Source organism: Gossypium raimondii, chromosome 3 (assembly GCF_025698545.1).
Source record: "Gossypium raimondii isolate GPD5lz chromosome 3, ASM2569854v1, whole genome shotgun sequence".
In the NCBI taxonomy this organism is placed as follows: Eukaryota; Viridiplantae; Streptophyta; class Magnoliopsida; order Malvales; family Malvaceae; genus Gossypium; species Gossypium raimondii.
The window spans coordinates 53,618,046-53,629,152 of NC_068567.1; the positions used below are offsets into that span (position 1 = coordinate 53,618,046).

Genomic DNA, 11,107 nt, shown 5'->3' on the forward strand with positions numbered 1-11,107 from the left:
ATGGCGCCAAACATTTTGGCTCTATCAACTTTTACTGTAAATTTTAGGTCATTTTCGTATTTTATCAAAAATTAATTAATTATTTAATTTTTTAGAGTTAATTTTATAAAAAACCTACAATGCTCCTGTAGTCAGAATCATTTTCAACAAGATAATATTAATGAATTTCAATAATTTTATTATTAAAAAATACTTGAATTAATCCACAGGTTATGGTTTGTTCATGTTTTGGTCAAATTTGTTACATGTAAACTTTATATTAACTTAAGATTGTGAATATGTAAAATTAAAATTTTTTGTCATTACATTATAAGTATAAATTCAAGTGTATTCATATCTAACGTATATGGCTTAAAATTGTCTTGACATTAAAGTTTCATATCAATGAAAAAACTATATTTTAAAAATATTTATAATAAAAGGAATTAGGGGTATGCGTTGGGCCAATTCTGTCAGCTTAATTTTTATTGCAATAATTGAATAAACTAAATTTTAAATTATAATCGAAAAACCAAATCGAATTTCATTGATTTGATTCAATTTAGTTTTATCGATTTTTTTTTTTTTTTTACCTTTTAGATTTTTTAAAAATAAATTATTTATGTATATACATCAAAGTTAATAAATTATAATTAAATTAATTATAAAATTGGAATTGTAATTATTAATTTGGGGTTGAGTTTTATTTTTATGTTTCAGTTATTTTACATTGTGTTGAGTATATGTAAAAATATTTTTAAATGTTTAAAAGAATCGGTTTTATTCGGTTTAAATTGTTAAAATCGAAACTGAATCAAATTACCCATTTAAATCGAAATAGGTAAAAGAATAAATCGAAAATGAATTTAATAAAAAATTATCTTAATCTTAAATATAAATAAAAGATTAAAGAAGTGATAGTTTTTCCTGGTAATTTTTTTTTTAGTTTCCAAGAAAATAACTTGCCTATCAATTATGAATAAATTATTAAGGAAATCCCTACCTATTAAAAAAAATATAAATTCCAAAACCCTGTGAAAATTGTTGTTAAGATCCACAACCCTTGAGAAAACTAGATTAACGCGAGTGGTAGATCCAAAAATTAGCCAAAAGCTGCGTTTAACATTGACAAAACTAGATAACGCCGCGAAGCACAATATCCGCAGATCGGGGAATGGGGTCAACATCTTTCGGTATTCCAGACCATAGGTTTGGTTCCAATGGCGAGAAAATGCCAATTTTAGGGTTCGGAACGGCAGTCTTGCCACCCGTAGGAGCTGAAGCTACAAAAATGGCAATTCTCCAATCAATCAAACTTGGTTATAGGCATTTTGATACGGCTGCCAAGTACGGGTCAGAGCAGCCATTGGGTGAAGCAATTCAAGAAGCACTTTCGATTGGATTAATCCAATCCCGAGACGAGCTCTTCATCACTACTAAGCTATGGTGCGGCGATGCTCATGGAGACCTTGTTGTCCCTGCCCTCAAGAGAAGCTTACAGTAAAAACAATTACATATGAATGATCAGTCTCATTCTCTTATAATCAATCATGTAAATTTTTCTTGTCTAAGACATTATTGATTGGCTGCAGAAATCTCAAGTTGGAGTACCTGGATCTCTTTCTGATTCACTGGCCTGTCAGCTGTAAACCCGGGACTTATGAATTCCCAATAAAGGAGGAAAACTTCCTTCCTATGGATTTCAATTCTGTATGGGCAGCCATGGAAGAATGTCAGCGGCTTAACCTCACAAAATCCATTGGTGTCAGCAATTTTTCCTGCAAAAAGCTGACTGACATCCTCGCCATAGCAAACATCCCTCCCGCTGTTAACCAGGTAACACTCTCAATTTGGTTTTGGATTTTGGAATAACAATGATAGTGAAGTTGTTATAATGTTTTGAAAGGTGGAAATGAACCCAATGTGGCAACAGAAGAAGCTAAGAGAGTTTTGCCGAGCTAATGGGATCTTTTTGACTGCTTACTCCCCATTGGGAGCCAATGGAACCTTTTGGGGCAGCGATAGAGTGTTGGAGTGTGAGGTGCTTAAAGAAATTGCCAAGGCCAAAGGGAAAACTGCTGCTCAGGTACCTTTTTTCCCCATTTTGTGACACTAGTGTTTTTTTGAGTATGAGGAGTTAAATTAATCTTAAAAACATTCCAAAAACAGGTATCTCTGAGATGGATATATGAACAAGGAGTTGGCGTCATTGTGAAGAGTTTCAACGGTGAGAGAATGAAGCAAAACCTTGGGATATTTGACTGGTCTCTGGATGAGGATGAGTTGAAAAAGATCGATGAGCTCCCACAAAGCAGAGGTGTCACTGGAGTGGCTTATACCTCCAAATATGGACCCTTTAGAACAGTTGAGGATATTTGGGATGGGGAAATGTAATTTGATCATAAATTCTCAGGTAAGAGTTTTTCGGTTCGCCAACAACAATTGTCACCAATGCTCAACAGTCGATTGAATAAGATAGACGCCCTTCTTTTTCTTTTATTTTGACAGTGATTGTGACAAATGCAATGCAGAACTTTAATTAAAGAGCCTAAAACCTTGAAAGTGCATGCATTATAGTTTCTAGACGTTGATGTTTATACGCATAATTGTTGCCATTGTTAAACGGAATTATCGAACACTTGGGTTTAGAACAGTGGTCCACTGAAATAGAGTCCAATCAGAATAAGTAGATGAAACTTAAAAAGGTGGATTTAATCATCATCAATTTTTATTTTTGTACTTTTTATATTTTAAAATTTTAATTTTAAAATAAATAATAATTTTAAAATTTGTCAAGTATATGCCAACTCAACTAAAGGCTTCGTTTATTTCAACTTAAAAATTTTTATGGAAAATATTTTTAGCATTTTTCGATGTTTGTTTCATGTAAAATATTTTTCAGTAAATTTACCCCCTTATTTTGTAAAATGTCTTACCAAATTTTTTTCCATAAAATATTTTCCAAATTGATAAGGTTTTGTTCACTGTAACATTCCTATGCTCAACACGAATATCGGGTCAAAGCACCAGGTTGTTACATTCTCGACTACGTTATTTATCAAATATTTTTTATAAATTTTCATAACTTTTCAATTCAGTCCATTTTTATCATAAAAGTTCAATATTCATTAATTAATCATATTAAATCAATTCTCTTTCTTGTTACACTTTAATCACACAATTTATCTCAATATCGCGTTTCACATATCAAATTTCTATGTATTTCACTTCTATTATTTCATCCACATATTTTCTCAACTTTAACAATTTAGTCCTTGTCATTATAAATTCCATATTTTTCCACAATTTCACTTTTACAATACTACATGCATATTTTATCATCTCATAACATTCATTAAACTTTTATTATTTATTATTCACATATTAAATTGTTCACACTTAACTTTTGTACTTTTTCAATTTAGTCCCTATTGCCATGTAATTTATTTTTCACCATATAAACACTTTAATCAAATAATTCATTATAATATCTTATTTCACATAACAAATTTTCATGCATATCACTTCTCTTGGTTCAATTATAAATTTCACAAATTTTACAATTTAATCCTTAACATCATGAATATTCATTATTTACTATAATTTCACCTTAACATCACTTTGTAATCAATTCACTACTTCATTTAAACTTTTATCATAAATCTCAAATATATGTTTATTTCATTAAAAACAATTTTTATGAAATATTTTCGAATATCTGCCAAACAAAAAAAAAATATTTTACACAATTTCATTTAAACACAAAAAAATATTAATTTTTTAAAAAAAATAAGTCGTTTTCCAAAAATCATTTTCAATGGAATCCAAATTTTTCCTCATAATAATTTTGTACCTGAGGATATCAAAATGATGGAATGACAATCCTACTAGGCTCCTAGGATCGGAATGATGTCGCCCACCCCGCTAAAAGCCAATTAGTGCCCTTAAACGGTGGCTCATGTGAAAATGAGCAAAGCTATTAAAAAACTTGCCCCCTGACGGTTCCGCCTCAGTTGCAGCATTTGCCAGAAACACCAGGAATCCAACATCACATGTCTGTCATCCACAAAAGAATGCCTTTTTATATGTCACATGTTTTACAGCAAGGATAGCAAGTGCTAACCGAACTTGGTGCTCATAGGTATAGCCATGTAATTTCCTTGATTTCTTCCTTCAAAATAAAAACAAATTTTACAAACATAAATGTTACAAAATGCAAGCGACAGCTTATATAGCTCATACAAAATTACAACCAGTAAAACGTTATTTTAACTAAAACACAGTTTGTAATTATCCATTGGTAGTCTTCTCTTCTTCCAAATCTTTGAATTTCTTGAAGGAGTGCATCAAAGGATAAATAAGGTTCACGAGTTCATGCAAATGAAGAAAAACCTAAGAATTTAATTAGTGCCCGGACGAATTTAATACATACAATTTTAACAGTTACCAAAGTTCTATTAACATAAGAAAACCATACATACTATCAAGCATTATTAAACTATCAGAACCATCACAGAGAGATCCTTTACTAAAGCATCAGCAAATGTCAAGATTGAAAAGTAAATTGTACAAGATTACCTTGGTTTATATTCTCCTTTCATGTAAGACCCCTATATCCTCGCATGAAAATAATGAAATCCGCTGAATATGTGTATAATTGAGAGCAAAGCAGTTCACATAGCAAATAGGAAGCAATTGGAATAGCAAGGAAGATGCAGTAGACTGTCTTCCACCACCATTGGCTGCCTGAATGGATTTAACTGAATCTACAGGACATAAGCATCGCATGAATCATTAAATTAAGCAAATAAATCTCCAAAATAAATCTACAGGAGAGAGAAAGTGTGCAAAGAGAATAAACAGCAATGTAAAATTACAGGAAGCCTGGGAGGCTGGTTTGTAACAGCATTTATGCAGCAAGCAGCAAGATTACAAGCTTCTTCACAATAATCAGAAAATACTGCAGGGACATTTATCTCCTTTATTAGCTCCTGAAATGTTCATTACAAAACCAAAATTAAGGGAAAAAATCCCGGAATACTCGAGCAACAGCATAAACATAAAAGCTTTGAGTTTTCCTAGAAACACAAAGCGACACTTGTAGAAAACATTATGAATCATGAAGTGAAAAAAAAAAAAGAATCTAAAGGGCATACTGGAGACATACTATAGTGGGCAACCAACTTGCATAAGCTGCAATGCCAGCATTTGGAGCAATAACTAAGTGTGGGTGGGAATCCTGTTACACAAGAGAAATTCTTAGGAAATTGTAGTAGGCTGAGCCAAGCACACAAGACATCTCCCAAGATGAAAAGCTTTAGAGGGACAAAAAGAAGGTAAAGGAAAAACAGACCTTAGATATATCTAAGAAACGTTCATGATAATATCCTCTATGTAGTTGCAGTGTCACTGCAGAAGATGTATGACCTATACTGCAGCTGGTGTTCTCATTTTTGTATCTGCAATCACAATCTTGCTCAATGCAATGAGCATAGCTGTGTAGATCAATCTTATCACCATCCCTATGCATTAAATGGAAACAGAAAGCTTCAGCAATGCCCAGCACAAGTTAGAATTAAACCACCAATCATTAAAGTTGGGTCATTTAGAAGAACAACATAAGATCAAAGACCAGTTCCTAATACAGACCTTACAAATGCAAAAATCAATCCTAAGGGAAAAGATTTAACAGTTTGAAGGAGGAAAAGAAAAAGCCTATTTATGAAAGGGTATTTAACAGAGCAACCTGACCAGCACCAAAGTCAACAAGACAATTAAGACTAATAAGTGTCATGTCATGAAATGAAATTATATGCAAGTTGACGATTTAAATGATTCCCATCCAAACCAAGTAGTTTGCTTTGCACTTACAGTAAAGAGAAACCAAAAGTACAATTTCTGCAAAAACTAAAGGTAAGACGAACCTATGATGTGGAACTGCAGGTCCAATAAGCTCAATTTGAACAAAAACCCCAGGAAAGAGTGCACGTAATTCTCCAAAGACAGCAAGCTGAAGGAGCTCCTTCTCAGGTCCTTTGAACATACATATAAAATAAACACTTAAATTTAGATAACCATATTAAGACTACATAAAGAAATCACGAAGAAGTTCAGTAAAAATTTTAAAAAATAAAATAAAATTTGTCCATATAAGAAAGACTGATTTACATGAAATAAAAGGCCACACAAGCATGCATAGACATATGTAAAAAAGGAATAGCTTGCTCCCTTTTGAGTCACCATTACTTAATTAAAGTATCTACTCTTTTTGTTTATCAGCTATTAGTTTCCAGTAAGTGGATAGCTGATTGAACACCTAGATGCTAGCACACAAAAATTACAAACAGATAACATTTCAAATTACAACAAATGGGGATTTAAAAGCTAAAGATCATAGTGTACCAAGATAGTGTATGCAAAGTTTACTGATTTCAGAGGTCAAGCTTCCCAATCCAGCAAGTTGTATTGAATGATACACTGTAAGTGGCTGAGACAAAAAAATAATTGAACAGATATATATTTAGTGCTAAAGTCCACAAACTAGTAGACATCCACAAAGTATAGCATTTCCTCGAGTATGCATCTGGATTCAATGACAATGACAATGACAATGATTCTGATTTCTTTTGATTAAGTTTCTAACTCTACTCTTAAAGAAAAATTGTAGTTGGATTTCATTTGAGCAGAAAACAGAACTCAAGGTTTTGGAATTTCAGACTAGGGATGTTTCTTAGCATCGTATCATATATTTCTGGACAGATGAAAGGTAAAGCACCTTAGAATTGAAAGATTATTAACCATAAACTAAAGAAACCAATAAAATATCATCCCCTTTTTCCACCATAGAAGAAAGGAATTGCAGGTAAAAGATGTACCATAAACACCAGTTGATGCTTAGAATGACAAAGTATTAACTCAGAAATGATTCTATGGCATATAATAACATCTCATACCCAGTGGAGCAGCAAAGAAACAGGTGATTGTAATGGTATGCACCTCCATTCATAGTAATCCTTCCAACTGCACAATGCTTTTGCTATTGGAGATGAAGGCCCTGCACTATTACAAGGTTAATTCTAGAAGCATTCATTAGGGCAAACCAGAAGGTTGGAAGTCTAGAAGCAAAAGTGATACCACGACATGGGCACAAGATATTTGAGAGATTCCAGGTATCACTTTCAAGCCTGCAAACAAAGTTGACAGTGACAATAATTTTCATCTGAAATGCCATAAGCAATCAACTAGCTTAATAAAAAACTTCTGCTATTCAATTAACAAACTTACATTTGAATCGCAGCTTAGAGAACTAAATAAATATATAAAGACAAAATACATCCACTTAACACTTTCACAATCAAACTCCTGAATTTGCAAAGGCTTACACTATCATCACTGAAGAGTGAAGAATCAGGAGATTGAAGAAAACCTGGAATTACCAAAGGATGTAACCGATGCACCACAACGGCATTCACAAACCCACAACCCCACTTGATGAATGCCCCTCTTTCTCAAGAAGGAACACCTGCTCTCTTGCTTTTCACTAATCTACCAAAACAAATCAGGCAACCAAGTCAATTAAGTCTGATATAAGCTTAAATGCAATGTTTCATCAAACCCCTTTTTTGCCAGCAAGGTGACAGTTACCTGAACCGTAGATTCTTGGGAAAACGTAAAAGGAAAATCATTCAACAAATCTAAGTTCCTCATTTGCTGCTCTAACCTTTCACACTCTTCTCTATGCACCTTCCAGTGAGAAATCTAGGAGCAATTATATTACAATTAGAAACAAGCTTAAGCAGAGATAACATTGCAGATAACATGTTGAGCTTTATTCATTTGTTTTTTTTTTCTCTTTTACTTAGAAATTAAAGAACCTGATGAGAAGCAGAGCAATAAGAAACGGCTCCACAGCGACCGCAACGCTTTCTAGCGGGGCCTAAGCACCGAGTTCCACTCCCCTTCCCGGCACACTCCATTAATCAGACTTCAGCTGTTTTCTGCCACTTCTCCAATTGGGAAAACTGAAGTTCATCATATTCATATGGGCAACGAATGCCGGTTTGGGCTTCTTGAATGGTGGTCCATTTACAAACTAATGCCGGCCTACTCTACCAACGAGTTTTTGGACTACCACGTATCCTAAAGTTAGAAAGCTGGGTTGGCAAAAGAAAATCGAAACATATCCGAACTGTCCTTTGGACGATTTTTAATTCACAAGTTATCAAAATCAGCACCTTGAAAGGGTTTTGGTCTCAACTCTTTGCACAAAGAATTGGTAAAAACATATGATGTTATATTGAATCGGATTGAATCAACCAATAATCAGTAAGTTAAAGAACAAAACAACATTAAAAATCAGAAAAATCAAAATTTTAACAAGAAAGTCCGAATTTTTTATTAGATTTTAAAGTCTTTTCCTGAAAACCCCAGTTTTATAGTAGTGTTATAACCCAATTTAAATTTAACACCTTTTTACCTAATTTAATTCATTTATGCAATTAGATATATTAAAAGTTACAAACTAAACATTCTAGTATTAGACTCAGAGTTCAAGAGCATTGTCAGGAGATTTAAAATTTTCAATATTTTCTAGCCGGGACTAGTACTTTGTCATGTAAGCTTTCTGGAGTGGAATGTGTCTTGAATATCATTAGAATTGAATAATAATTTTACTTTATGCATATACTTGCAATGATGTGATCAGGCCCCAAGTGTTTGAAGATTAAATTTCGTGATTTCAATGTGTCGACCAAGTGTTGGGAACACAAGCTTCAAACTTAAAAGCAAAGAAACATATTTTTCCCCTAGGTTTAATTATCTTCTTTTCCTCATCATCAACCCCATGTTAAAATACCAGAACAAAATCCCCAAACCAGAAATGGATGGCAGGGATTTGTCCCAGATTATCTCCAGTGGAAATGCACAAACGATTCAGTTTCCAAGTAATTTCCGATTTCAATATACGAGAAATGCCTGTAATATCAAAGGTGTTGTTGGTCCATATTTTTTCAGAAGCAGCTTACAATCAAGTTGCTGAATACAGTGTCTTTATCCCACATCATTGATATATAACGGGATGAGGCAAGAAGCTGCTTATAAAATAAGCGGGTTTGGACTGCAGCAAGCATACCTTTCTCGGCCTTTTGGCTAAGATCAAGTGTAGTATCTGTTCTTATCAGTTTAATATCTGATACGTGGGCCATTGGCCCACATGATATTAAATTTATTTTTTGAGGGGGAGGGTCCACTACGGTAGCTTGCTACTGGGTCTCTCGAGCGTCGCCTTAGCGTTGCACTATAGCTTGGGCCTGGCGCACCCCACCCAAATCGATTTTAAATCTTTTATTTTTTCAGCGGCCTATTCTAATGGAGTTTAAAGTATAAACTTGAAATACATTATTTACTTATTATATCTGACTAAATTATTTAATTTTTACACGATATGATTTTATTTTGAATAAGTTAATTTTTGTCCAATATAATTTCTATTTACTGTAAATATTATATTAGTAAAAATACTGTATAAATGCTACACTCTTGACCATAAAAATTCATAAAATATATATAATAATATAATTTAACTAAACTAGTTTGCTATGCACGGTTTGTCGAAACCATTTTTTTAAAACAAAAATTAGTTGTCGACTTAAAAATGATTGAAGTGTAATTGGATCACCTAAAAACGATTTTGGTCTACGAGTTTTAGAAAAACGGGTTCGGGAGTCAGTTACGTACGAGGAATGATTAGCACTCTCGCAACGCCCAAATTTGGTACCAAATTAATTATTTAATGTCTTAAGATCGAATGATTGAAAATTCGGAAAGAAATTTAAGAATATGATCCTCTTTAAATCACCCAAAAATTTAAGGAAAGGTGTATTTTACATTAATCGGGAAAATGAATTATATCCCGTGAGTTAGGACACAATACCTTTAATCCCGAAACGAGAATAAACACCATAAATTTATTTATTTGAGAGATATTTGATTATCTCGATTTTGGAAAAGAAATCATGTCCCGTAAGTTAGAACACGATCTCTCACTAGTTCACGAGATTGTTTTAAAAAAAATTGTGTTTAAAAAGGTTCATGTATTTGGATTTATCAAGAAAATCGAAACTCCGTAAGTTAGGGTACAACATTTCAAATTTTTGATGTATGTAACATAAAAAAAAAAGGATTTTATGCATCGGGTAAAGATTGTGGTGTGAATTTAAAAGAGCAATGAAATAACACAAAGTGATAATACTGAACAAAATATTAAGATGATAGTTAATAATAAAATAAAATACTATGATGACAATGTCGGTAATCGAATTGCAACAACAAAATAAATAAGATAACGTAAAATGAAATGAAAGTAAGAACTACACAATAAAAATGTAACATGAGGATCTAATGATTTAAAGAAAATTAACAAAATATAAAGACGAGTAAACTACTAACACAAGACACAAATAAAAAACAATCTAAAATTTTAATGAAAGAGATTGATTATATAATAGCAAAGAAATAGTAAATGCAACTAATAGGTAAGAAGTAAATGCATAAAATAATGAAAGACATAATAAAATAAATATATTTAAAATATTTGGACGAATATAAAAATAAAAGAGAAATATAATAAGGCAAAACTTTTTAATTTGATAATGTGATGAAAATAATAAATAAATAAGTAAAAGAGAAATAATAATACTAATACTAATACTAATACTAATACTAATACTAATAATAATAAATAATAATAAACAACTAATTAGTTTAATAATAAAAGTAACAATAGAAAAGGACTAAATTGAAAATAAAACAAAGTTTTAGGGGAGAAATCGGGAATAAAATGAGTAAGGACCCAATAGAACACGTGGAGACAAGGAGGGACCAAATGGGTAATAATTCCCTCCGTCCAAAACGCACAACTTCGAGGGATCAAATTATAAATTAAAATAAATTACAGGGCGAAATTTAAAGAATTAGTGGAACTTAACTGCAAAATAATTTAAAAGCGAAAGGGCTAAAAGCGCAATTTACCCATTAATTAAAAACATTCGGATCCTCCCATCGGGTCGGGTCACTGCGCGGGTCAAGGCCTAAACGACGCCGTTTTGGTGCCTGAGAGGCTTGCCCAAAA

At 32.5% G+C, this 11,107-nt stretch overlaps 2 protein-coding genes and 1 non-coding gene across 8 annotated transcripts; 2 read left to right on the forward strand and 1 right to left on the reverse strand.

Moving 5' to 3' along the window:
* Window positions 1-1,027: 1,027 nt before the first annotated feature.
* On the forward strand, window positions 1,028-2,478 carry LOC105794703 (non-functional NADPH-dependent codeinone reductase 2). 2 transcript variants are annotated; one of them, XM_052628530.1, is made up of 4 exons: window positions 1,028-1,479; window positions 1,572-1,815; window positions 1,913-2,065; window positions 2,149-2,478. In XM_052628530.1, exons 1-4 carry the CDS (start codon window positions 1,154-1,156, stop codon window positions 2,371-2,373), a joined length of 948 nt encoding a protein of 315 aa, XP_052484490.1. In that variant the 5' UTR covers window positions 1,028-1,153; the 3' UTR covers window positions 2,374-2,478. The 2 variants fall into 2 exon arrangements, with proteins under 2 accessions (XP_052484490.1, XP_012479449.1); XM_012623995.2 differs by having other exon boundaries at window positions 1,031-1,479; window positions 1,886-2,065.
* Window positions 2,479-3,599: 1,121 nt separating this feature from the next.
* On the reverse strand, window positions 3,600-8,143 carry LOC105794705 (uncharacterized). 5 transcript variants are annotated; one of them, XR_001134103.2, is made up of 12 exons: window positions 7,854-8,142; window positions 7,624-7,737; window positions 7,406-7,524; window positions 7,114-7,163; window positions 6,933-7,033; window positions 6,382-6,466; window positions 5,904-6,012; window positions 5,333-5,501; window positions 5,147-5,218; window positions 4,857-4,970; window positions 4,558-4,745; window positions 3,600-4,035 (listed from the first exon to the last, which is right to left on the reverse strand). XR_001134103.2 is itself a non-coding variant. In XM_012623996.2 (11 exons), the coding sequence occupies exons 1-11, from the start codon at window positions 7,953-7,955 to the stop codon at window positions 4,653-4,655; spliced, it is 1,128 nt and encodes a 375-aa protein (XP_012479450.1). In that variant the 5' UTR covers window positions 7,956-8,143; the 3' UTR covers window positions 4,557-4,652. The 5 variants fall into 5 exon arrangements, 1 of the variants encoding a protein (XP_012479450.1); XR_001134102.2 differs by having other exon boundaries at window positions 3,600-4,150; window positions 7,854-8,140; XR_001134100.2 differs by lacking the exon at window positions 3,600-4,035 and adding an exon at window positions 4,157-4,371 and having other exon boundaries at window positions 7,854-8,143.
* A 962-nt stretch (window positions 8,144-9,105) lies between these two features.
* Window positions 9,106-9,301, forward strand: LOC128040043 (U2 spliceosomal RNA). Its single transcript, XR_008194703.1, has one exon. It is a non-coding gene; the product is annotated as a U2 spliceosomal RNA (small nuclear RNA).
* The last annotated feature ends 1,806 nt before the right edge of the window (window positions 9,302-11,107 follow it).